The sequence below is a fragment of the Stomoxys calcitrans genome, chromosome 5, assembly GCF_963082655.1.
Source record: "Stomoxys calcitrans chromosome 5, idStoCalc2.1, whole genome shotgun sequence".
In the NCBI taxonomy this organism is placed as follows: Eukaryota; Metazoa; Arthropoda; class Insecta; order Diptera; family Muscidae; genus Stomoxys; species Stomoxys calcitrans.
In genome coordinates this window covers 67612523-67636454 of record NC_081556.1, presented here as the reverse complement: position 1 = coordinate 67636454, position 23932 = coordinate 67612523, and the positions used below count along the sequence as shown (strand labels likewise).

At 37.5% G+C, this 23932-nt stretch overlaps 1 protein-coding gene across 1 annotated transcript in view; it reads left to right on the top strand.

Moving 5' to 3' along the window:
• LOC106092497 (high affinity cAMP-specific and IBMX-insensitive 3',5'-cyclic phosphodiesterase 8-like) overlaps positions 1-23932 on the top strand; it is a 287871-nt gene that overhangs the window by 112348 nt on the left and 151591 nt on the right. The window contains exon 5 of the mRNA XM_059370600.1: positions 5662-6375. Within this exon, the coding sequence (XP_059226583.1) occupies positions 5662-5708 (47 nt within the window). The 3' untranslated portion in view covers positions 5709-6375. The remainder of the gene's footprint in view (positions 1-5661; positions 6376-23932) is intronic.

The window sequence follows — 23932 nt, the reverse complement described above, 5'->3', positions numbered from 1 at the left end:
TTCAAATTTCCAGGAAGTTGAAATATTTGAACTCAATTTCAGCACGTTTCTGAACATAATTATAATAACAAAAATTCTAATGGATTATAATCCTTAATTTATTATTTACAAATAGCGATGTATTTCTCTAAAACTATTTTTTTCTGTGTTATGAAATTGAATTTGATAGTTTCAGGTATGAAGAGAATAAAAAAAACAAGATTTTATTTGGTAGTAGACATAGCTAGATCTCATGAATTCTATCTTTAAATTGTAGTCTAAAGGAATTATTAATCAAAAAATGTATTATTTCATTTGCAAATATTTAATTGTTTTACATATAAAATCGATTCTTGTATGAACCGTTGAGTGGAGCAGATGTTTAGTTATATCACTCCACAAGAATATTCCTGTAACTCGTAATAGGTCATTATTTTTGGGAGAAAAATTTAAGTCACTCAAAGATAGCTGCGATAAAGGTATCCATTAGGCGGTTGATGATCTGCGTCTGTTTCCAGTAGAGCGGCAGATCTAAAGCCCGGGAGTAGGCTTAGAATGGACTCCAAAGAACAGCTGCGGTGGTGGTATCAGGCCGCAGCATGTTGTCCGCTACTGAAACCTCGGCGGGTGGAGCGGTTGCTCCAGGCTCCACTAGCCGACAGACGATTGGTTAGCAGAGGTTTTTGACGAAGACACCTGGTCCGAGTCTTAAGGACAAGGCCGAACCTATTCTTTCTTGGCAAGCCTATAATTTTCTTAGGCCATCGGCCATCCCCGGCAAACCAACACGCTCTTTAAGAGGTTGGAATAATAGAAGACGCATCGCTCTCAGGTTTATTGAAAAGCTTGGTGCGAATGATCCTAAGACTCCCACTAATAGGGAGAGAGTCCCTAAATTGGGCTCCGGAATTTGCTGCACAAGCTACCCCAAAGACTACACGTATAGATTCGGAAACTGCATCGCAGTCATGACTAAAGGAACTAAGGCGAACAATAGTAAGATGGATCCAATAACCTTTGATAATGTCGCTAGGGACAGTCTGGTAATGGCAGTTGTCGACAAGTGAGAAGAACAGGGCTGCATACTTAGGAGTAATTAGAGTGACATAGTCAATGGACTGCCATTAGTCTACTGAGTCTCCTCCAGTTTGTGACGATGCAGACTGGTATCGGGGCCGATACAGACTAATTGCCTTCGGGGATTAACGCTCAATTGAATTGTATTGTTGTGCGCTAAAAATGATTGGTGAGATCTGGCCAGATGCAGCACTAGTTTAAGTTAAAAAGGAAGATATTCTTCTCGATCAATGGCGCATGCTTGGATACTAAGGATTCCTTCAGATCCTGAATCCATACTTGGAAGACTTAGAGAATGTAACCCAAATCTTTCAACCACCGACTGGAAGATTGATAATATGGATAAGGCTAATGGTGACCAGAGACAGGCAGTATTCGTACTCAACTCCGGCTGTCTTGCAGACCTCAACAAGTGTAAAGGGGTTGTATCCTATGGATTCAACAACCTGAAACTGAAGGTCTATAGAAGCGTTGGGGTTGGGGTATCAGGAGACGACTTAGCAGTTGTTGCTGAACACTTGCCTGAGGAACTATCGACCACATCGCTAAAATCTGGCGGGTTGCAAGAGACTGAAAATCCCCCTGCCACATTCGAGACAGGAGGGGATGGTATCGAAACGAGACCCGACAAGCCCTGTGTGGGTGGGTCACAAAGTTGGACTGGGCTCAAAGTGCGCGCCAGCGGAGAAGCACGGAACTCAAAAAGTACTTCAATAGCAGCAGTTAGTGACACATCTAAAGACGAATCGTCCACACCGCAAATGTCCAGTGTCCTGAGGAAGATTGGTTCCACAGCTTTCTCATCTGCCCCTGAATGCGTACGGAAGCTCATCATGACAAGATCTAACGAATCTTGTGAGGATGAACTTCTTGTGGAATCAGAAGACGAGGCCACTGTTGTAGTGGTGGAAGTTCTGAATCCTGACTATGGTCCGGTTTCTACAGATAAATCCACCATTATGAGGCGGCTTCGGCGGCACTAAAAGTCCTCCTGATGGTGGGGGGATTTGACGTGGTTTTTATCCAGGAGCCATGGGTGCGTGGACTAAGAATTCCGGGATTTAAACTACTCAAGGGTGCGGGGAATGTAAGACACAGAGCCTGTATTCTTGCAAAGAGTAGGCTCAGAACAAATCCTGGGTAGAATTCTGCAGCTCCGTGGAGGATGCATCTGACGCCTCTAGACTAAGGAAGGTTCTGTTCTCAAAACTTTTTTCGGTGGGGTATATTCAGAAGTCATAGAATGTATGGACAATCTCTTGTGAGGAAACATTAGAACTACTTGTTGATACACATTTTCGGGGAAATTCTACAACGGACAACGTGGCGCCAGAAGAGGTTGTCACTGGTATGCATTCGTCGGAAGTTATTAGGGAAATTGTGTCTGAGCCGAAAATCCATTGGGCGATATGAAGTTTCGACTCTTCCAAGTCGCCAGGCCCTGATGATGTATCACCGGATGAATAACAAGCTGTGTCTGATAGACTGGTTTCCTGGTTTAGGGAGATATACACTGTTTGTATCAGAATGTCATATATATCTGTGGGATGGAGGGACTCGAGGGTCATTTTTATTCCGAAAGTATGAAAACCCTACCACACGAAGGCGAAAGATTTTCGTCCTATTAGTCTCTCATTCTTTATGCTGAAACTCTTGAGAGATTGATAGAAACATATATTAGGGCGAAAATCCCTGGAGACCGCCTATCGCGGCTCCACTGAAACAGCCTTTTATGACCTAGTCGGCTACATAGAGGGTTCTCTCGCTGCCGAGGAATATGCAATGGTAGCATTTCTTGACATTGAAGGTGCTTTCAATAATGTAAAGCCGACGTAAATCATGAAGGAGTTGGAGTTTCTAGGCATCAACTATACCGTAAGAAAGTTTATTAATAACTTACTTACTAAAAGATGCATTACGGCAGGCTTGGGATCTTTGGATCTAAAAAGATGGGTCAGCAGATGAACACCTCAAGGACGTGTACTGTCGTCTCTTCTTTGGAATATAGCAATTAACAATATACTATTGACTCTGGAAGAAATAGGCATAAAAGTGGTCGCGTATGCTGATGACGTGAAAATTGCGGTTAGGGGAAAGTCTCCCAGCACTCTAAGATATATACATCAGGGAGCTTTACGTGAAACAGCGAAGTGGGCTACCGAAGGTATAAATCCGTCCAAGACAGAATTAATTCTTTTCAGCAGGAGATACAAGTTGCCTACAGTGGAACCTGTCTCCTTGCGAAGAGAGAATGTTCCATTTACAGAAAGCGCAAAATACCAGGGTGTTTTGCTGGGCAAGAAATTGAAATTCAAATTCTTGCTTCTACTTCTATACGGATGCTTCCAAACTAAACGACTACGCGGGCTATGGCGTGTACTCTAAAGATCTAGAACTGGTCATATTGAAAAGGTTACCCGACCACTGCAGTGTGTACCAAGCGGAGATCCTTGCAATTAACGAAGTGGTGGAATGGCTAAGATATAATGTCATTGCAACGATTGGCCTCAACGAAATGGCTGAACAGTTCAAAATACACCTGTTCTGGGTGCCGGGACACAGAGATATCCCAGAGAATTCTATAGCGGACGAGCTTGCGAGACTAGGAACTACCATACACATTCCAGGGATACTGGAATCTGTGGGTATATCTCTAGCGACATGTAAGATAAGTTTTCAGGACCAGGCTCGAGAGACAACGAATGATAGATGGTCACAACAAGAAGGCTGTAAGCTTTCCAAAACTACGTGGCCTAATAAAGACTTGAAGAGTTCTACCGCTTTGCTGTCATTGGCTAGAATAGACGTCTCAGTCGTTGTGTCCGTCATGACAGATCACTGTCTAATCGGAAAACATGCTGACAGACTGAAGGTTGCCAGCAACGACTTATGCAGAAGCTGTGAGGACATCGAAGAAAAAGAGTCAATAGAACACCTCTTGTGTGTGTGTCTGGCACTAGCAGTTTTTCACTTTGATTCTCATTTTTTTCGGAACCTGTCTGATTTAGAGATCACGAACATTCTTAAGTTATTGGGCTTTTTAAAGCGATCTGGATGGTTCAAAGGTAGGAACTAGAAGGCATATTCCTTCTTCTGTTCCTGTGGTATCACAATGGACGAAAAAGTCTAAGTGAGTCTGATGGCAGACTGTCACTTAAACTTAGTCTAGCCTAATCTACATTTAAAATTTTCGCTTATTCAAAAAAATCAGTTTTGAATAATGATTATAAATTTTTAAGCTTTAGTCAAGTTAAGAGAATATAAAGGGTGATTTTTTTGAGGGTAGGATTTTCATGCATTAGTATTTGACAGATCACGTGGGATTTCAGACATGGTGTCAAAGAGAAAGATGCTCAGTATGCTTTGACATTTCATCATGAATAGACTTACTAACGAGCAACGCTTGCAAATCATTGAATTTTATTACCAAAATCAGTGTTCGGTTCGAAATGTGTTCATTCACCGTAACGTTGCGTCCAACAGCATCTTTGAAAAAATACGGTCCAATGATTCCACCAGCGTACAAACCACACCAAACAGTGCATTTTTCGGGATGCATGGGCAGTTCTTGAACGGCTTCTGGTTGCTCTTCACTCCAAATGCGGCAATTTTGCTTATTTACGTAGCCATTCAACCAGAAATGAGCCTCATCGCTGAACAAAATTTGTCAAAATTTGAACACATTTCGAACCGAACACTGATTTTGGTAATAAAATTCAATGATTTGCAAGCGTTGCTCGTTAGTAAGTCTATTCATGATGAAATGTCAAAGCATACTGAGCATCTTTCTCTTTGACACCATGTCTGAAATCCCACGTGATCTGTCAAATACTAATGCATGAAAATCCTAACCTCAAAAAAATCACCCTTTATTTGATTGCTTTGTAAAAACTGCAGTTCACTTTTCTTTCATATTTTTATATAATGTAAAACATTTATTTATTTTTATGATGATTCATAACCCGTATCCTTTAACTCGTTTTTTCATACTTCTAGCCAGTTTAAATATAGATTTACTGCTAAAATCCATAGTCACTGGTAGTTTTGATTTGCCGCTTAGAATGTCTTAAAAGAAACCAAAATAAAAAAAAAAACATTAGTTGAAGTAACTAAAAGATAATAAAAATTATTTGAATAGAACTTATCTAAAATGGATATTTATATTCATTTGCTGCAAGAACTCATGATTTTAATTACGTCAATCAGATTTTTGAGTTGCTACATAGAATATCTAAAGTCAAAAATATCATTATCAATATCATGCAGTAACCATAAAATAATTAAAATTAATTTAATAGAATTGACATAAAATGGCGCTTTCGTCTTTAAGTTGTATTCGATGTTTCAGAAATCTTGAAAAAATTTGATGTTTTTTGATAAAAGCCGTTATGATATATGTATTAATGCTCCAGTCCAATTTTTAAATTTATTGAGATAATTAAATTATATTTTTTTAGTAAAGTACAATATGTATCTTTTCTATTTTAGCAGGATGTTACAATGATTTATTCATTTTTCTTTCAAATCACAAATTGATTATTTTTAACACTTTCCACAATATGATCATTCGTTGTTTTCTATTTTGTTTCCATCTATGATATCTAGCCACAATTTTTCCGTTGCGATCTTTCGAAACATTCTCTACCAAATAACGAATCAAACTGTACACGGATCGACCAGCCCGCTAAACACACAACAAACATAAAAAACACTCAACAACAATCCTGCGCTATCAACCTGCGATAAGCAACCTTTTACGTTAATTTTATTTCCACTCCACACAGCAAACGGAATCACACTCGTGCAGAGACGCAATTTGCCTGCAGCGTTGCCACTACAGAAAAATTTTTCCGACCAAAATTTTTCAAAAACCTACCAAATTCTCTTCCAGCTGACCAAGATTGTAAACTAAATCAAAATACACGCAATCGTTTTCTAACATTTTTTATTATATATATAACAATATGAACATCTTTACGGACAGTAAAATTGCCATAAGGTCACGAACAGCAGTGTAAGATGGAGATTAACTCCTTCTGTGAGGATGGCAAAGTCCGCATCGTTTGGGTGTCGGGCCACAACGGAGTAAGGGCAGACGATTTGGCGATAAAGGCCAGAGGACTACGAGATCACTTACGAAAAATCGTTGCGTCAAGTGATAGCATGTGTAGGGCATGCGGGGAAGATGATGAGACGTTGGAGCATTTCCTTTGTCACTGCCCTGCTTTCGCGTCCAACAGATACCGGCACTTAGGTGGAGACACAATACCAGACATGAACCAACTTAGGGAAGTGGTATTGAAAACAATTAAGGATTTTGTAAGTAGCACGGAATTCCTAACTTAAATTATTTTTTTAGAAGTTGAGCCTAAGCCGATTACTATTGTAGCTTAGGCGTATGTCCATAGTGGCATGGGGCGGATAAATATATTCACCCTCTTTTCAACCTAACCTAACCTAACCTAACAAAATATAATATGACATAAAACAGGTTAAAATACATTAAGTTCGGCCGATCCGAACATGTCGCCAAAATCCGGTGAAATATGTACCAGTTATTAACCCATAGTAGCTAGTATGGAAATATGGTCTATTCTGGACTAAACTCGCCTCAATTCACTGTTCCAAGTTCCTGTGATGTCGGGCAATAAATGAGTCTTATATGATATATACGGCAGCTATATCCAAATTTGGTTTTATCTGTGCAATATTCGGGGAGGATGTGTAGGCGTTTAGCATAGATGACTGTAACAAATTTCAGCAAAATCGGATAATAAATAAGCCAATTTTGGGAGAAAGACCTTCGATCGGTCTATATGGGCGAAAAGCTCAAAAATTATCCAATCAAAACAATATTCGGCACTGACTACAAAGAGCAAAACTCCGTTCTCTGTGTTTAATTTAAGCAAAACCGATAAAAAAATTGAATATTATGGGTCTAAAACCTTTAATCTGGGGATCGGTCTATATAAGTGCTACTTTAAGATACAATCCGATCTAGACCATACGACACGCACATATTGGGGGTCTTAACGCCACTCACTGTACCAAATTTGAGCTCTCAAGGCTGTAGGGTGATTACAACAGACAGACGGCCAAACACATGGAGATCGTTAAATGGCCTTCGAATTTTATGATGATCAAGAATACATATATTTTTTAAGGTCGGAAATGGATATTTCGATATGTTGTTAACAGAACGACTCAATGAATTTATCTCCCATTCTACGATTGTGGTTTTAAAAATGCAATTTCGCGAAAAATTTACCAATATCAAAATAGGCCGTCCATCCGACCAAACACATAAAACTGAAAGTAAATCCTACCAATTTTGGTTGAAAAAATCCAAAACAGCAACGCTGCTCGTATGTCCATAACCGCTGCAAAAAAACACCAAACATACGTACAGCGGTCAAAAAAAGTATTCATCATTAGCAAAATTGATAATAAATTCACTTATTTTGGGTAATTGAAGAAAATTTAAAGTAAATAAATAATGCAGTTTTATGCAATAGTTTATTTTTCGTAATATGTTTTAAAATAAATTCAAAAAATAAATTTAATTAGCGCAAAAAATGCAATTTTATATAATAACACCAAAAACAGAACAAAAAAAGTATTCATCATTGATGTGCTATCATCAAAGTCAAATTCAAATATTATTTGGGAATCCCCCTTTTCTGTTTTATTTAGTAAAGGAGGCTTTGCCATTGACAGCAAATATTTAATTTCATTGAAAATATAGTTTTTGTCAAAATGGGTCGTAAGCAAAACGAGGTTTCTGATGAGGTAAAAGTGTTGATAATAAAACACCACAGGAATGGTTTAACTCAAAAAACTATCAGTGAAATATTAAATAGACCACGATCTACTATACAATCCATCATCAGAAAGTGGACAGAAACGAAAACTGTTGACAATAAACCAAGATCTGGTCGACCAAAAGCACTTTCAGTTGGAGATGTGCGTTGGCTAGTGCGGCAAGTTCAGAAAACTCCGAAGACAAATGCGACCATTCTTCGTAAAAACACTATGGAATATTTAGGGAAGGAAGTTACTACACAAACAATTCGAAATACACTCAAAAGGCATAGTTACAGAGGAAGAACTGCACGTAAGAAGCCCTTTATAAATAAAATAAACCGAGTGAAAAGGCTAAACTTCGCAAAAATGTATGTAAAACAGCCCGAATCATTTTGGAAAACAGTCATTTTTGCAGACGAGAGCAAGTTTAATCTTTTTGGGTGCGATGGAAAGGTCATAGTGTACAGAAAACCAAATACAGAGCTTGAAGAACGAAACACAGTTGCTACTGTAAAACATGGTGGAGGTGGTTTAATGGTTTGGGGGTGTATGGCGGCTTCAGGAGCGGGAAATCTTGAAATTATTAATGGAGTAATGGATCATAAGTATTACATTGACATTTTAAAGAGGAATTTAAAAGATAGTGCTGTAAAACTTGGGCTTGGTAATAACTTTCAATATTATCAAGATAATGACCCCAAACATTCTGCTTTAAATACCAAGATGTGGATGCTGTATAACTGCCCCAAAGTCATTAAAACTCCTCCTCAAAGTCCCGACTTGAACCCAATTGAACATCTTTGGGAACATCTCGAACGCAAATTGAGAACGCGCAATTTTTCGAGCAAGAGTCAAATGCAACAGGTGATAATGGAGGAATGGACTAATATAGACCAAAATATAACCGCTAAATTAGTCCAATCGATGTCAAACCGTTTAAAAGAAGTTATAAGACGCGGTGGTCGAATAACAAAGTATTAATTTTTTTAAATTATGTTATTTATTTTTTTGTTTTTTTGCAATGATGAATACTTTTTTTGTTTAATTTTTTGTGTACAGCTGTAAAATGGCCCTTTTTGTTCCAATAAATACTATTTTTTTCTTTAAAAACAATGAAATTGTGTACATATATATCACACAAGCACTACTGCATCATTAGTTTAATATGTTTTTATTCCAATTGTCTTTTGTAGACTTATTAAAAAAAAAACATTGAATGATGAATACTTTTTTTGACCGCTGTATATGCAATGGTAGACAGGAAACGTTCAGCTTCAAAGAAACACACAAATTTATCAACCACCAGTTGACCCGGGCCCGCTCCGCTGCGCCTTCTTTTACTTTATATGGATCAAAAGTTGCCTTGGAGTATTTAATTTCAACAATTATAGATCTTTTAGTGAAATACCATGCAAACTTGACTAACAGTTTAACAATATAAGTGCCTTTATCTGAATCCCATATGATATTTGTTGGTCTGCGAATTTTAGTTTGGATGTAAGGTGTACTCCATTCATAAAATACTTTATTTTAGCTCGATATCCTCATGATGTCTGATTTAGGGGTGTTTTCGGGGGAGAGGTGGTCCCCCAGATACTTGGCCCTGAAAAAATATCAGCATCGTGCACTTCTCTCAAATACCATTAATTTAAACCCCATATTGCCATTGGTTCAAGGGAAGTTTACAGGATGAGGCATCCACCAAACACATGGCCCCAAATACGTTATCAAATTCGTTTTCTAATCTCAAATACCTTTTATTTGAGCCACATATTGGCATGGTCGAAAAATTTTTACCCTTTGGGGGATGTTTTGGGGAAGGGGTGATGCCCTAAATACATGGTCCTACATTTTGTCGAATTTGATATAAATTCGACATGGTCGATAAATATGCCCGATTTAGGGGTGTTTTGGGGATTGGGGTGGTCTCCGAAAAACTAAGCCCGGCTATCAGCAACTTGCTCCATTCTCATATATCTATTGTATATATAATTTATTTGAACCCCATATTGCCATTGCCCTCAAAATTGGATATCAAATTCGTTTTGTAATCTCATTTAAACTCCTTATGGCAAAAGTCAGCTAATATGTCCGGTTTGGAGTATTGGCCCTAAAAACTATGAATATTTAGTTCCACTCTCTTTAAGACTCAAATTGTCTTGGTGAGCCAATATGTCTTATTTGGGGGTTGTTATGGTGGTGGGACGTCCGCTAGACAGTTGGCCCCTAATGTTGTATCAGATGTTCCACATTAAATACCCTCTTATTAGAGCCTCATATTGCAATAGTCAGAAAATACTTACTATTTGGGTGGTGTTGTGTGGGTGGGGTGGCCCCATAGAATATTGATATAAAATTCGTGCTTTACTCCCAATGACCTTTCACTTGAGCCCCATACTGCTATGGTCGTAAATTTGTCCCCTTTGGGGGATGTTTTTGGTGAGAGACGGCCCTCCAAACACTTGGTCCCATATTTGGATATCAGATTCGTATTCTACATTCAAAAACCTTTTATTTAAGCCACATATTTCCACCCCTGTTTCTGGGGTGTTTTGGGAAAGGGGTGGACCCCCAGAAATGTGGTCCCACATTTGGATATCAAATTCGTATTCTACTCGCAAATACCTTTCATTTGAGTCTTATATTGTCATGGTCGATAAATATGTCCGATTTAGGGGTGTTTTGGGGCTTGGGGTGGTGCCCCTAGCACTTGGTCCGACAATTGGATATTAGATACGTCTTATTATCCTAAATACCTTTCATTTGAGTCCCATTTTGTCGTGATTGGTCTAAAAATATATTTGGTAGGTTTTAGGGTGGGGCAGCCTCCCCAGGTGCCCCATCCGAAATTTGGATACCAAATTTTTTTATTTTTAGGGTACTATATGAGAGCACACAAAATTTCGCTTAAATCGCACCACCCATCTCCGAGATCTGGCGTTTCTGAAAATTAGGGTAAGGGGGAGGGTCCGCCCCCTCTTCAGATATCAAAAAATGTAGAACCCTATTTTCACCACGGGATCATTATGCACCATCTGTGAAAATTAAAAGAAAATCGGTTCAGCCGTTTCTGAGTCTATAAGGAACACACAAACATACAAACAAACAAACACAAATTGATTTTTATATATAAGATTATACTGACAAGAGGGACACCAAGCTGAAACAATAGTAAACCACATGGGAGTAAGGGCAGAGACAATGGAGAACATGTTGAGGCTTTTTTCACAGCTTGCCTAGCACTTGCATATACTCCGAAAGCCAGACCTATAAGCCTTTCGTTCTTTCTACTCAAAACCATGAAACGTTTTGTGGATCCTATGACAGCGTGCCTATGTCAAGAAAAAGTCGGTGGAGACTGCCCTGTACGAGGTTGTATAAAATAGAAGAATCCTTCCATGCCTAGACGTACACATTGGCGGTTTGAATGTATTGGGGTGCCCAAAAAGTAATTGCGGATTTTTCATATAGTCGGCGTTGACAAATTTTTTCACAGCTTGTGACTCTGTAATTGCATTCTTTCTTCTGTCAGTTATCAGCTGTTACTTTTAGCTTGCTTTAGAAAAAAAGTGTAAAAAAGGTATATTTGATTAAAGTTCATTCTAAGTTTTAATAAAAATGCATTTACTTTCTTAAAAAAAAAAACGCAATTACCTTTTGGGCAAACCAATACATTGAAGGGTGTTTTAACAAAGTGCAGAACGACACACTGATGCAATCCTTAGTACTGAGTGGACCGGGTTCTTAGAGTCCTATGACATAAATATAAAGGAGGTTGCAGAGCACGCCACATGGGGGCATTTTATCGCCACTCCTATGGTTGGCCACCATAAATAACCTTTTACGTTTCAATGAAAAAGAGAGCCGTCCTTTTGGGATCGACAAAAGAGTGTAGCAGGGGTGCATCCAATTACCGACGCTCTTATTAATTTTAATACATTCCGTTTTAGAGGCGATAAATGCTGAGGCACCCTTTGGAATTCGCTGTGTTATAAACAACATCCTCGGATACATTGAATAGGCCGATTATTTATGCCTCTTTGCACATTGCTTTGAGCACATCAAAGCAAATATATGTATATATATGAGGGTTTCCTTCTATATTTCGGGTTTAGAAAACACAGTAACAAATATTAATCAATTTTGCATGCGTTTGAACCGATTGTCGAAACACTTTTGCCACTCTGATTGAGGTATTTCCAAAACATGCATTCTGAACGCATCAACCGCTTCTTCAGGTGTCGAAAAACGTTGACCTCTCATTTTGTGCCAAGTCAGGACTATACGGCGGATGACTCATGAAATAGATGTTTTCAGTGCTCAAAATGCGATTTTTGAGCGATTAACAAATTGTGTGGGACCCAACGCGAAAATATTTTTTGACGGTCAAATGTTCATGCAATATTGAATGTATGCTGCTTCCTCTAATGCCTAAGATTGTCTCAATCTCACGATAGGTCACATGACGATGTTGCAATATCAGTTTGCGCACAGCATCAATGATTTTTGGAACAACTGATTTTGGACGACCTAGGTTGAATTCACCATACCACCGATAAACACTAAAATTGGATTAAATTCATCGTGCACTGTTGTTGAGTTAATATACACCGATAGTTGTAACAAACAATCGCACGAAAATGTTCACGTATTAATTTAATTTTTTGGACGAGACACAAATAGCGCTCGTATGTCAAAACGTTTTAAGGACTTATGCGTGCTTAAAACGTCGAGTGTCGAGCTTTACTATATATACATATATATATATATATATATATATATATATATATATATATATATATATATATATATACTAAATACTTTTTCGATACGGGGAAGTTGATGGCTAGCCGGCAAATAAGAATATCTCGCAAATACATCAGCTAACAGGTAAGCTGTGTGAATATAAAGACAATGGACCAAAAAAAAAACGGACCTGTTCATTATTGAATAAAATCAGGATATAACTCTGATCATCTACATCTTCAATTCCTCAGCGTTGCAAACATATGCACAATGCAGAATTGCGTAAAAATATGACATACATTTTCAATGGAGAACCACTGGAGAATATGCGAAAAATTCAACTTTTTGTCAGAAGCAATAATCAAAAATTTTATTTTCGGGTATAGTACCCAAAGGCGTAGCGGATCGATTGTGTGATACCAACGCACACCGCTCACATACATACTAACAGTGTTGGTTCCGTGGAAGTGTATACAATATTTGGGTCTAATTACAAAAGTTAATAAAAAAAAATTAAAATATAAAGAATTAACACATTTATAGCGCCCCGGCAGTGGTTGAGTTAGTAGCATGATTGGGAGTGCGAGAGTTGTGGATTAGATTCCTCTCAGATGCTCTAATTTATGTGCCTCTGCGCTAAATGTTGGAAAAAAGCATTGCTCTGGAAATGTAAGATAGTTATAAGGAATTGTCTCTCAGAATTGTACAAGTCTGGTTTGGGTGGCGTAAATGTCATTCCTCCGTTAAATCGTACAAATTTTAAACTAGTAGAAATATCTAAGTTGAATTGAAAGGTTTTGTAAGATCAAATAAGATCAAGCTCGATCATTCAATGAAACTGTTTTTAACAAAAATGTCGAATAAAGCGGAAGTCTATATATAAATGGCTTAATATAAAAAGGGAAGACAAACGTCAGATGCATCTTGCTTCCAAAGGATACAATTGCAAATAACAAATTTATAACGATTTCAAAAAAAGGCCTTCTCCTGTAAAATAAAAAAAAAATGTAGTTAGGCCCTTTTTGTATTAAGCCATCGATATTGAAAACCACAAGAAGTTTGCGGCTACCTTCCAAATTCCAATAGGGATAATTGCACTGCCAAATGGGAGATTGGGAATAAGGTAAGACTGTTCTAATGGCTAGTGAGTTTGAAATTATGACGAAAGTTCGGCAGACCATTGGGGAAATCTCTGTTCCCAATTTTGGCTATATCGGTTAAAACATAAGCCCTAATGTTAAGTTCGGTAATCGATCGATCGATTCGGAAGCTATTGGGTTGCCCAAAAAGTAATTGCGGATTTTTTAAAAGAAAGTAAATGCATTTTTAATAAAACTTAGAATGAACTTTAATCAAATATACCTTTTTTACACTTTTTTTCTAAAGCAAGCTAAAAGTAACAGCTGATAACTGACAGAAGAAAGAATGCAATACTCTTCGGCGTTGACAAATTTTTTCACAGCTTGTGACTCTGTAACAAGCTGTGAAAAAATTTGTCAACGCCGACTATATGAAAAATCCGCAATTACTTTTTGGGCAACCCAATATATCAATACGACTTTCTGTTTTAAGTGCATTTGTATAATAAATCGCCTTTAAATAGCTCAAGCCTTTAATAAGGAGACCGGTTTTTTGGCAGCTGTATCCACATAAATTTTTCATTGAATTTATTTATCTAAAATACAAACACAACAGGATATTCTCCCATAAGTGACAGTGTTGATGATTAAACGCATAGACAATAATTGTACAATAGTAATATTAGTATCAAAGTATTACATAAAAATTACTAAATTACAGAATAAAAAGTCAAATTAAATTCAAATAAAATTAAAAACAAAAAATCGAAGCAATTTTATATTAAAAAAAAAAGGAATATACCCCCATCTTTCGGTGGTGAGTATAATTAAGAATTGTAAGCTCATTCAAAATGTTTAAGCAGCTCATTTTTAAATGTTGCAAGATTATTTATGAGTTGAGCGTTGGATGGAAGATTATTCCAGGACATGGGTACGAATAACTGCCTTCCAGGGTTCAAACAATTTATCCTTGAGGGTATTAATTTCCTTCCTACATTAGAAGTGTAATTTTCAAATGAGCAGGTTCTTTAATTTGAATTATTTTGTGAAGTAAGATGAGACTTCTAATATTCAGAAAGCTTTTGGAAGATACATTGGATAGTTTGCGTGCAAACAGGGATATGGTTTCGTGCCTTCCGCGTTTAAAGCAGCGATGTCCAGCCCTTCAACGGTAGCGTTGATAGCAAGTCACACGCATTCTTATGCTCTTTATTTCAGTCGTTGTTGAGACAGCAGCGAATGTACATGCGCAGGGGTAAACGCATCTTTTTTCTGTTTTTATTTTAAAAACAATGATTTTTGCCGATTCAACGCTTGGAAGGTATTAAAGTTTTCTTATTTTACGTTCGTTTGTCCAAAACAGTCCAAAAAAAGTTTTTTTTTTTTACATATTGAGAGAATTAAAAATACTTGAAGAGAGTATTTCAGACATACAGTCACATTTTTATTTTGGACATCCCTGGTTTAAAGACATATCGTATTATATCGCTAAAAGCCATATCTGTTAATCTGTGGCCATATTCAAAATAACAGCGTGAGAAAACTTCGCAGTCATGTAAGAGGGGTTTCGCCAGCAGTAGGCGAATATTCAACGGCGTAGAAAGTAGAACGGTTCAAAGCAAATTTCGAAGCATTCCATATAGCTTGCCAAAAGTCTTGCTTATGTGGTCAGTCCACATAAGAGTGGAATTGAAAGTCGAACCCAAATTACACGCAAAATCGACACACAGTATTGCTATGTTATTAAGTTGAACATTACACCCAATATCGACACACGGTATTGCTATGTTATAAAGTTGAACATTAACATTGTCCAGATAAGTAATTTTGCGCCGATATATTGAGACTAATTTGAATTTCGGATTTATTGTTTTTTGGCCACTTGTAAACTCGATTTAAATCATCATTTATACCAGACTAGCTGACCCGGGCCCGCTCCGCTGCGCCTTCTTTTACTTTATATGGAACAAAAGTTTCCTTGGAATATTTATTTTCGACAATTAAAGATCTTTTAGTGAAATACCATGCTACGAAAATAGTATATCGCTTGACTAACAGTTTAACAATATAAGTGCCTTTATCTGAATCCCATATGATCTTTATTGGCCTACGAATTTAAGTTTGGATATTAGGTGTACTACATTCATAAAATATTTCATTTCAGCCCGATATTCTCATGATGTCTGATTTAGTAGTGTTTTCGGGGGAGAGGTGGTCCCCCAGTTATTTGACTCTGAAAAAATATCAGCATCGTGCTCTTTTCTCAAATACCATTTATTTAAACCCCATATTGCCATTGGCTTAAGAAGAGTTTACAGGATGCGGCGTCCCCCAAACACATGGCCCCAAAATAGGTTATCAAATTCGTTTTCTAATCTCAAATACCTTTCATTTGAGCCACATATTGGCATGGTCTAAAAATTTTTACCCTTTGGGGGTGTTTTGGGGAAGGGATGATGCCCTAAATACATGGTCCTACATTTGGTTATCAAATTCGTATTCTATTCCCAAATACCTTTATTTGAGACCCATATTGCGATGGTCCCTAAAAAGTTGCTGTTTATGGAGTATTTTGGGAAAGGGGTAGGCCCCCAGAAAATTGGTCCCGAAAATGGGTATCAATTCTTACTCTACCCCCAATACCTTTTATTTAAGCCCCACATTGTCATGGTGGGTAAATAAGCCCGATTTAGGGGTGTTATGTGGAGTGGGGTGGTCCCCCAAATTCGAAGCCCTGAAAATATATCAGCAACGTGCTCTATTCTCATACATCTATATATCATTTATTAGAACTCCATATTGCCATTGCCCTCAAAATTGGATATCAAATTCGTTTTCTAGTCTCATTTAAACTCCTTATTGCAAAAGTCAGCAAATATGACCGGTTTGGGGTATAGATCCTAAACACTATGAATATTTAGTTCCACTCTCTTTAAGACCCAAATTGTCTTGGGGAGCAAATACGTCCTATTTGGGGGTTGTTATGGCGGTGGGACGTCCGCTAAACAGTTGGCTCCTAATGTTGATATCAGATACGTGGTCTACTCCCAAATACCATTAATTTGAACCCCATATTTCCATAGTCGGCAAACATGACCGACTTGGGGGTGTTTTGTGGGATGGGCGGCCACTCAGTGAGTTGGCCTTGGAAATATATATATAGGATTCGTGTTCCACTCTAAAAACCCTCTTATTTGAGCCTCATATTGCAATAGTCAGAAAATACTTCCTATTTGGGTGATGTTGTGGGGGGTGGGGTGGCCCCATAGACACTTTTCCCGAATATTGATATCAAATTCATGCTTTACTCCCAAAGGCCTTTCATTTGAGCCCCATATTGCTATGGCCGTAAATTTGTCCCCTTTGGGGGATGTTTTTGGTGAGAGGCGGCCCCCAAACACTTGGTCCCATATTTGGATATCATATTCGTATTCTGCATTAAAATACCTTTTATTTAAGCCCCATATTCCCATGGTCAGTAAATAAGTCCTGTTTGGGGGGTGTTTTGGGAAAGGGGTGGACCCCCAGAAACGTGACCCCACATTTGGATATTAGATTCATATTCTACTCGCAAATACCTTTCATTTGAGTCCCATATTGCCATGGTCGGTATATATGTCCGATTTAGGGGTGTTTTGGGGCTTGGGGTGGTCCCCCTAGCACTTGGTCCGACAATTGGATATCAGATACGTTTTCTTATCCTAAATACCTTTCATTTGAGTCCCATATTGTCGTGATTGGTCTAAATATGTGTTTGGTAGGTTTTAGGGTGGGGCAGTCCCCCCCCCACATCCGAAATTTGGATACCAAATTTTTATTTTTAGGGTACTATATAAGAGCACACAAAATTTAAATCGCACCACCCATCTCCGAGATCTGGCGTTTCTGAAAATTAGGGTAAGGGGGAGGGTCAAATATCAAAAAATGTAGTACCCTATTTTCACCACGGGGTCATTATGCACCATCTGTGAAAATTTCAAGAAAATCGGTTCAGCCGTTTCTGAGTCTATAAGGAGCACACAAACATACAAACAAACAAACAAACCTACAAACAAACACAAATTGATTTTTTTATATAAGATAAGCAACAGTGAATGTCTTCAGTTTAGATCCGATATGGAGTCGTACATCATTCGCATACATTTGAGGTTTAGAATTAATAAGAACTTTAGGTAGATCGTTTAAATATGTCGATAATAGTAAAGTGCCTAGAATGGGACGCCGTCATGTAGTTTGCAGGCAGTTCCAAACCGGAACTTATTCGGCAAGAATGTGCATTAATCCAACACAACTCTACTGTAATAAAACCAATGTACAATAGGTGATATTCGGCAAAGATGTCGAGTTATTTTTTACAGCTCACTGCACCAAATTTCAGCCATATCGGATAATAAGTGCGGTCTATACAGCAACCATACACACAGTGTTACCGTTGTGCCACTTTAGTATCAAATTTGACACTTTTTGTGGACGATGCCACTTTTTTATTTTGATACTAAATGCCATATTTTTAACATCTTTGCGCCACTTTTCCATCTGCTTATGCCACTTGTTCAAAAATACAACTATGTAGCGACTATCTCTTGTTTGTCGTCCAAAAATCGCATATAAATGTTCAATTTTGAAATTTTTCAACTTTTTAAGCTGAACGAGAGTAACTGGACAAAACAAAAAAACATAGAAAAAAAGTTTTTTTTTTGTTTGCGAAATATATCACTACCGTATTTAAATACCCACCACCGCAACTCGTCAAAACATTCATTTTAAAACCTACATCCGTCCAAATTTGAATTTGGCTTTTTGGTTACAAAAAGTCCCGACCGAAAACCTAGGATTGATTTACGTTGGTGGGAATCCTAGATTCGGAAAAAACAATGAGCCACTTTTGTGCCACTTCTCAAAAAAAAAAACCTATTTAAAATTTAGAGCATATAGAGGGCTCATATTGTTGCGTTTTATTTTAGTCCTATCCACTGCAATTCTGATGTTCTTGCACACATTAAACTGATTTGTTGCCTCAACTAATTTTTGGCCAGCTGAATCCTGATGTTTCTACAGATATTAAGTCTTAGAACCCTTTCTGTAGTGACAACCAACGTTGTTGACTTTAAGGCGATTGCCTTATTTACGTTAGTGCTACCAACATTTATGCCAATATGTGAATATAGGTGCTTTCGTTATCGTTATTTCATGTTTTCGACAGACAGAGATTGCTAGATCAACTTAAAAAGGCATGAACACCAAGAATATATATACATTATGATGTCTTATACGATTATTCGCTGTGCTGCGAACGGAATTAGTATACCCTATATCCCAAACTTATCTAAAAGATGATCAATTTTCCAACTTTTTAAGGAAACATTTCCTCTGTTGAAAGTTTAAAGATATTTTTTTGTTATATGATAGTTTAATAGATCCTTAATGTTCCGTCTTGTTGTTGAAGACAAAAATCTAAAATGAAGGTCAAAATATCATTGGATGTTAGGAAATTGACTTTGGGACAAGACAACAGTGTGCCTTAGTTAAAGGCGCAAAATAGCCAGGCAAATGAGGGCGTCTTTCATTGTTTAGTTTTATACCTTCCACCATAGGATAGGGGCATACTTATTTCGCCATTCTGTTTGTAACACCTCGAAATATGCGACTAAGACCCCATAAATTATATATATTCTTGGTCGTCATGATATTTTAAACTTTCGAAGGAGTAAAGCTAGGAGCTTGAAATTTTGCACAAATACTTTTTAAATGGTCTAAATAAGTCCACGTTTTGATATAGCTGCCATGTAAACCGATCTTTGGTCTTGACTGCTTGAGCAGCTAGAGGGCGCAATTCTCATCCGATTTGGCTGAAATATTGCATGAGGTGTTGTGTTATGACTTCCAATGACTGTGCTAAGTATGGCGCAAATCGGTACATAATCCGACATAGCTGCCGTTTAAACCGAACTGGGATCTTCACTTGTTGAGTCTCTAGAAGGCGCTATTCTCTTCCGATTTGGCAGAAAATTTGTACAACGGCTTCACCCATGACGTTCAACTTACGCGTCAAATATGGTATGAATCGATCTATAGCTTCATACAGCTCCCATACAAACCGATCTCCCGACTTTGCTCCTTGAGCCCCTACAAGGCACAATTCTTATCCAAATGGACTGAAATATTACACAAAGACTTCTACAATGTTCAGAATTCATTCAATTCATTTATGGTCCGAATCGGACTATATATAACTCGATATAGCTCCTATATCATAACAGTTCTTATTCATTATTCCTTGTTTGCCTAAAAAGAGATGCCGTGCAAAGAACCCGACAAATGCCATCCATGGTGGAGGGTATATAAGATTCGGCCCGGCCGAACATAGCACGTCTTACTTGTTTTATGTTAAGATACTAAGTTAAAAAAAAGAACATTTCATAAAATAAAAATTTGACAAGTCATCTTTGAAGTAAAATGAGAATCAATCAGCGAACGAAATTTGTTCGTTGGTAAATAGGAAATTGTATTTAAATATAGAATCTTTACTTTAAAGTTTTGGTTCTTCGGCTCTTTTTCGTTGCAAAAATCCTATAAATAAGGAAAAATCTTAAATGTTGGGCTAACGACCATCCAATTGATATTTTATATCCGATTTGTCCGAAAAGAATTTTACAACTACAATATCTCCGATATTGATGAAGCGATTTAAGCAAATTGTTGTTTCTAACCTTATAGTTAGTATCCCTAACACTTGAACAAAGTTACCGGTGGTAGACCGTGGGTAGACCAAAAATCTGACATCGGAAAGTGCTTGCAGGCCACCCCAGCCCACTGAAAACCACCCAAATAGACACGCTTAACGATTGGAACAAATAAAAAGCGTTCTCAAAAAACCAAACCGGAATATCAGTTTATTTAGATGTTATATCGAAAAATATACCAAATTTGACATAGCTAGCTAAATTTCATTCAGACGGTGCCAAGTCAAATTCAAAATCGGTTAATTTGGGAGGTATGTTAAGATATGGTCCGATATAGCCCTTCCTTTGGACTAAAGAAGAATCTAAAATCAAAAGTGTAGCTTTTTAACTGAAAATTTATATTCAGTTAAAAAGCTTAATTTTTGAAGACTGCTTTAAATTTTTATGGTGCTGGGTTGGAAATAAATACTTCGATGTGATGCTAACGGAGAGAAAAAATTAGTATTCCCGGAATCTTATAATGGTAGGTTTAAAAACAAATTTTAGTTAATTTTTACGTAGCTATCGCCCGATTTGCACTTTTGGAAATTTGACGCTAAATCACACCTTACACCTCTATATATATGTCTATAAATGATGGATTTTGCTTGATATTGGTTGTAAATTGGATGTAGCTTATGTTAGGTTACAAACTCCTTAATTGTTTCCCATACCACTCCCGTAAGTTAGTTTATATCTGGTATCGTGTCCCCACCTAAATACCGGTGTCTGTTAGCCGCGAAAGCCGGGCAACGACATAGGAAATGCTCCAACATCTCATCATCTTCCCCAAATGCCCTACACATGCTATCACTTGCCTCACCGATTTTGCATAAGTGAGTTCGTAGTGCTATGTGTCCCATTATGACACCAAAAGCTATACTGACCTCATTCTTACTTCCCCATAGGATTTTCGGCGATCTACCAACTGTTTCGCTGTTCCACAGTGTTACACGTTTGTCGCCCACGCCCTTAATTCGAGTTAACCAAGTTTATCGCGCAAGTACCACACCACCTCACGTATTCCGTGATCGCCGGATCTCTGCCTGCAGGGCCGTATTATGGTCACGGAGTCTAAAACAGATCTCAGTCCCTGGGTTCTCCGTATAACATGATCTTCCAGACGGCAATACTAGGGTTCCGTCAGTCCAATACTGTGCCGCTAGCTGCAGTGCCTCACACTCGGCCTCAAGAGTCGTCTCAGGTATCCAATCGGAAAACTCTTCCCTTACTTTTAGGTTTCCTATCGTCGCCTCGATTATACCGCGATGGTATGAGCTGCACTCATCCTCAATCCTGCCTAATCACGCTTCTATAGAGCCAGGGAACGATCCTCGGATTCAGGTCCCATTTCGAGCCAACGGCCCGTTTACATACTGCCCAACATCTGTAAGCATTCTCACATATATTTAAATATATTGAATTACACACAGGGGAACGCAGTTATTTCGTATGCTTATTAATGAACCGATCCTCGAGGAATTTGGCATACACGGATTTTCAATGTATTTCTTCGAGACTTGAATTCTAAGACTTGGATCTATATGCACTGAGATTGAGGGTTTTGAAAGCCGACTTGATTTTAATATCAACAAACAGGCAATAAATAAATTGATCGCTTGAAAGAAAGAATTTGCCACTTTTTTATGTACAAGTCACTTCAATTATGGTAAAACCTTTAGGAACTTTTTCTGTGGTAAATGATGGCTCTTTTATGCGAAATCTCAAAAATTTTTTTAGCCAAAAATTGTTCATCTTTTTCGAAAAGACGTTTTGTTAAACGAAATGATGATTCGTTTACTTTGTTTATCACTTGGGTTTCTTCCATTTGACAGAGTGTGAGCACGTGAGCGTATAGGAGCGTAAGCTCAGACATCTCATTATTGGCTTTTTCATAGAGTAACGGTGAATAAAAATTTGGCTATGAACATTCTCTTAAGCAACCGGGCAAACTTCTCACATATAAATAAGTGCTGTCCTATTCAATTTTAAGCTAAATGTAATGTTCGGTTCCAAAGTTGGATTCAGTACTTCATAAGTGACCCTACTATGAAATTAATGTTTAAAACCTAAGTTGTATTCTACGTTACTACACTCAACTAAATTTTTTATTCGAAACAAAAAAAATGTTTGCTAAAACTGCGGTTTTTGTCTTCTGAAAATGGGAAGGCAGACATTTCTTATGTTTCAGAAAATATAGGGATGCTGTATTAGCGAATATTTTTTACTGCTATTTCAACTAACAAAATCTGCTGTTTCGAGTACACAAACAAAAATGTGTATGCTACTTTTTATGGTTGCCTGTTACTTGTTTTGATTACTTTAGGCATTTTTTAGAATTTTCTTAGAAAATTTTGTTGGAAGAGATGATTTTAATTTGTGGAGTATTGCTGTAAGGAAGCTATCTGATCCATCCGTTGCTATATATTTTGAAATGTGGCCGAACTAGCTCTGATTTTTAATTATTACTCTACTAATATGCACATGACTGGCATGGCCTTTTGTATCTAAATTTAAAGAAAAAAGGTTACGGAAAGTATACATTCAGTGGTAATAATAAACATCCACATAGACACACACACATTTACATATGTGTTCTATTTTTTCTTCAAACATGCCCTTCATAATTAAGCTGCAGTCATTTTCAGCAAACAACAGACTTTTCAGCAGTAAGCCGGCTGCTCCGAATTGCAGTACTACTGCTGTAATTGCAGAACTATTGCTACGATACCAGCAAAATTAACTACTAATATTCAGCAGACAGTGTTTGCTATTTTCAAATTTGTTTAGTGAGTGTACACTAAACAAATTTTGCCCTAATAAGCAAACTTAATTCAAAGATGATCAATTCTCCAACTTTTTACGGAAACATTTCCTTTACTGAAAAATATGTGCATTAACATTAAGGTTTTTAATTTTAAATGGTGGGTTAATAGATCCATAACTTAAAATGAAAGTTAATATATCGTCGAAAGTTAGGAAATTTACTTTGAGACACCACAACAGTGTACCTTAGTTAAAGACGAAAATATAGCCTTCCAAATAGGAGCGCCTTTAAATGTTTGGTATTTTTAGGTTAAGGTGCAAAGTTCAAAAAATAAAAGTAAATGGACAGCCATATGTGGTGTTAAAAAGGAATCAATCAGCAATCGAAATTAGAAACGGATTGTCGTGTCCATTAGTAAATGAAGGAAATAAATATAAAGATAGCATCTTAAATTGTTGGTTCTTTGGCTCGCTTTTATTGCTAACATCCTACGAATAATGAAAAATGTGAAATTTTCTTTCTGCCAGCTTTGTTTCCGTGTACTGCGATTGTGATAAACTGTATGGTTCGACTCAGAAATTTGTCCTGTTCCGGCGTAGCCATGTCTCTGTCCGCGTATTCGTTCGCTTGTCGTTGTTTTGTAATCAAGGTGGAGATGGCATTTGTTATCCAATCATAAGATCATAAGATTTCCACACATCATTAATACAGAGACTTGCAGACGGCTGCCCCAGACACTTGGCCACAAAATTTGGGTG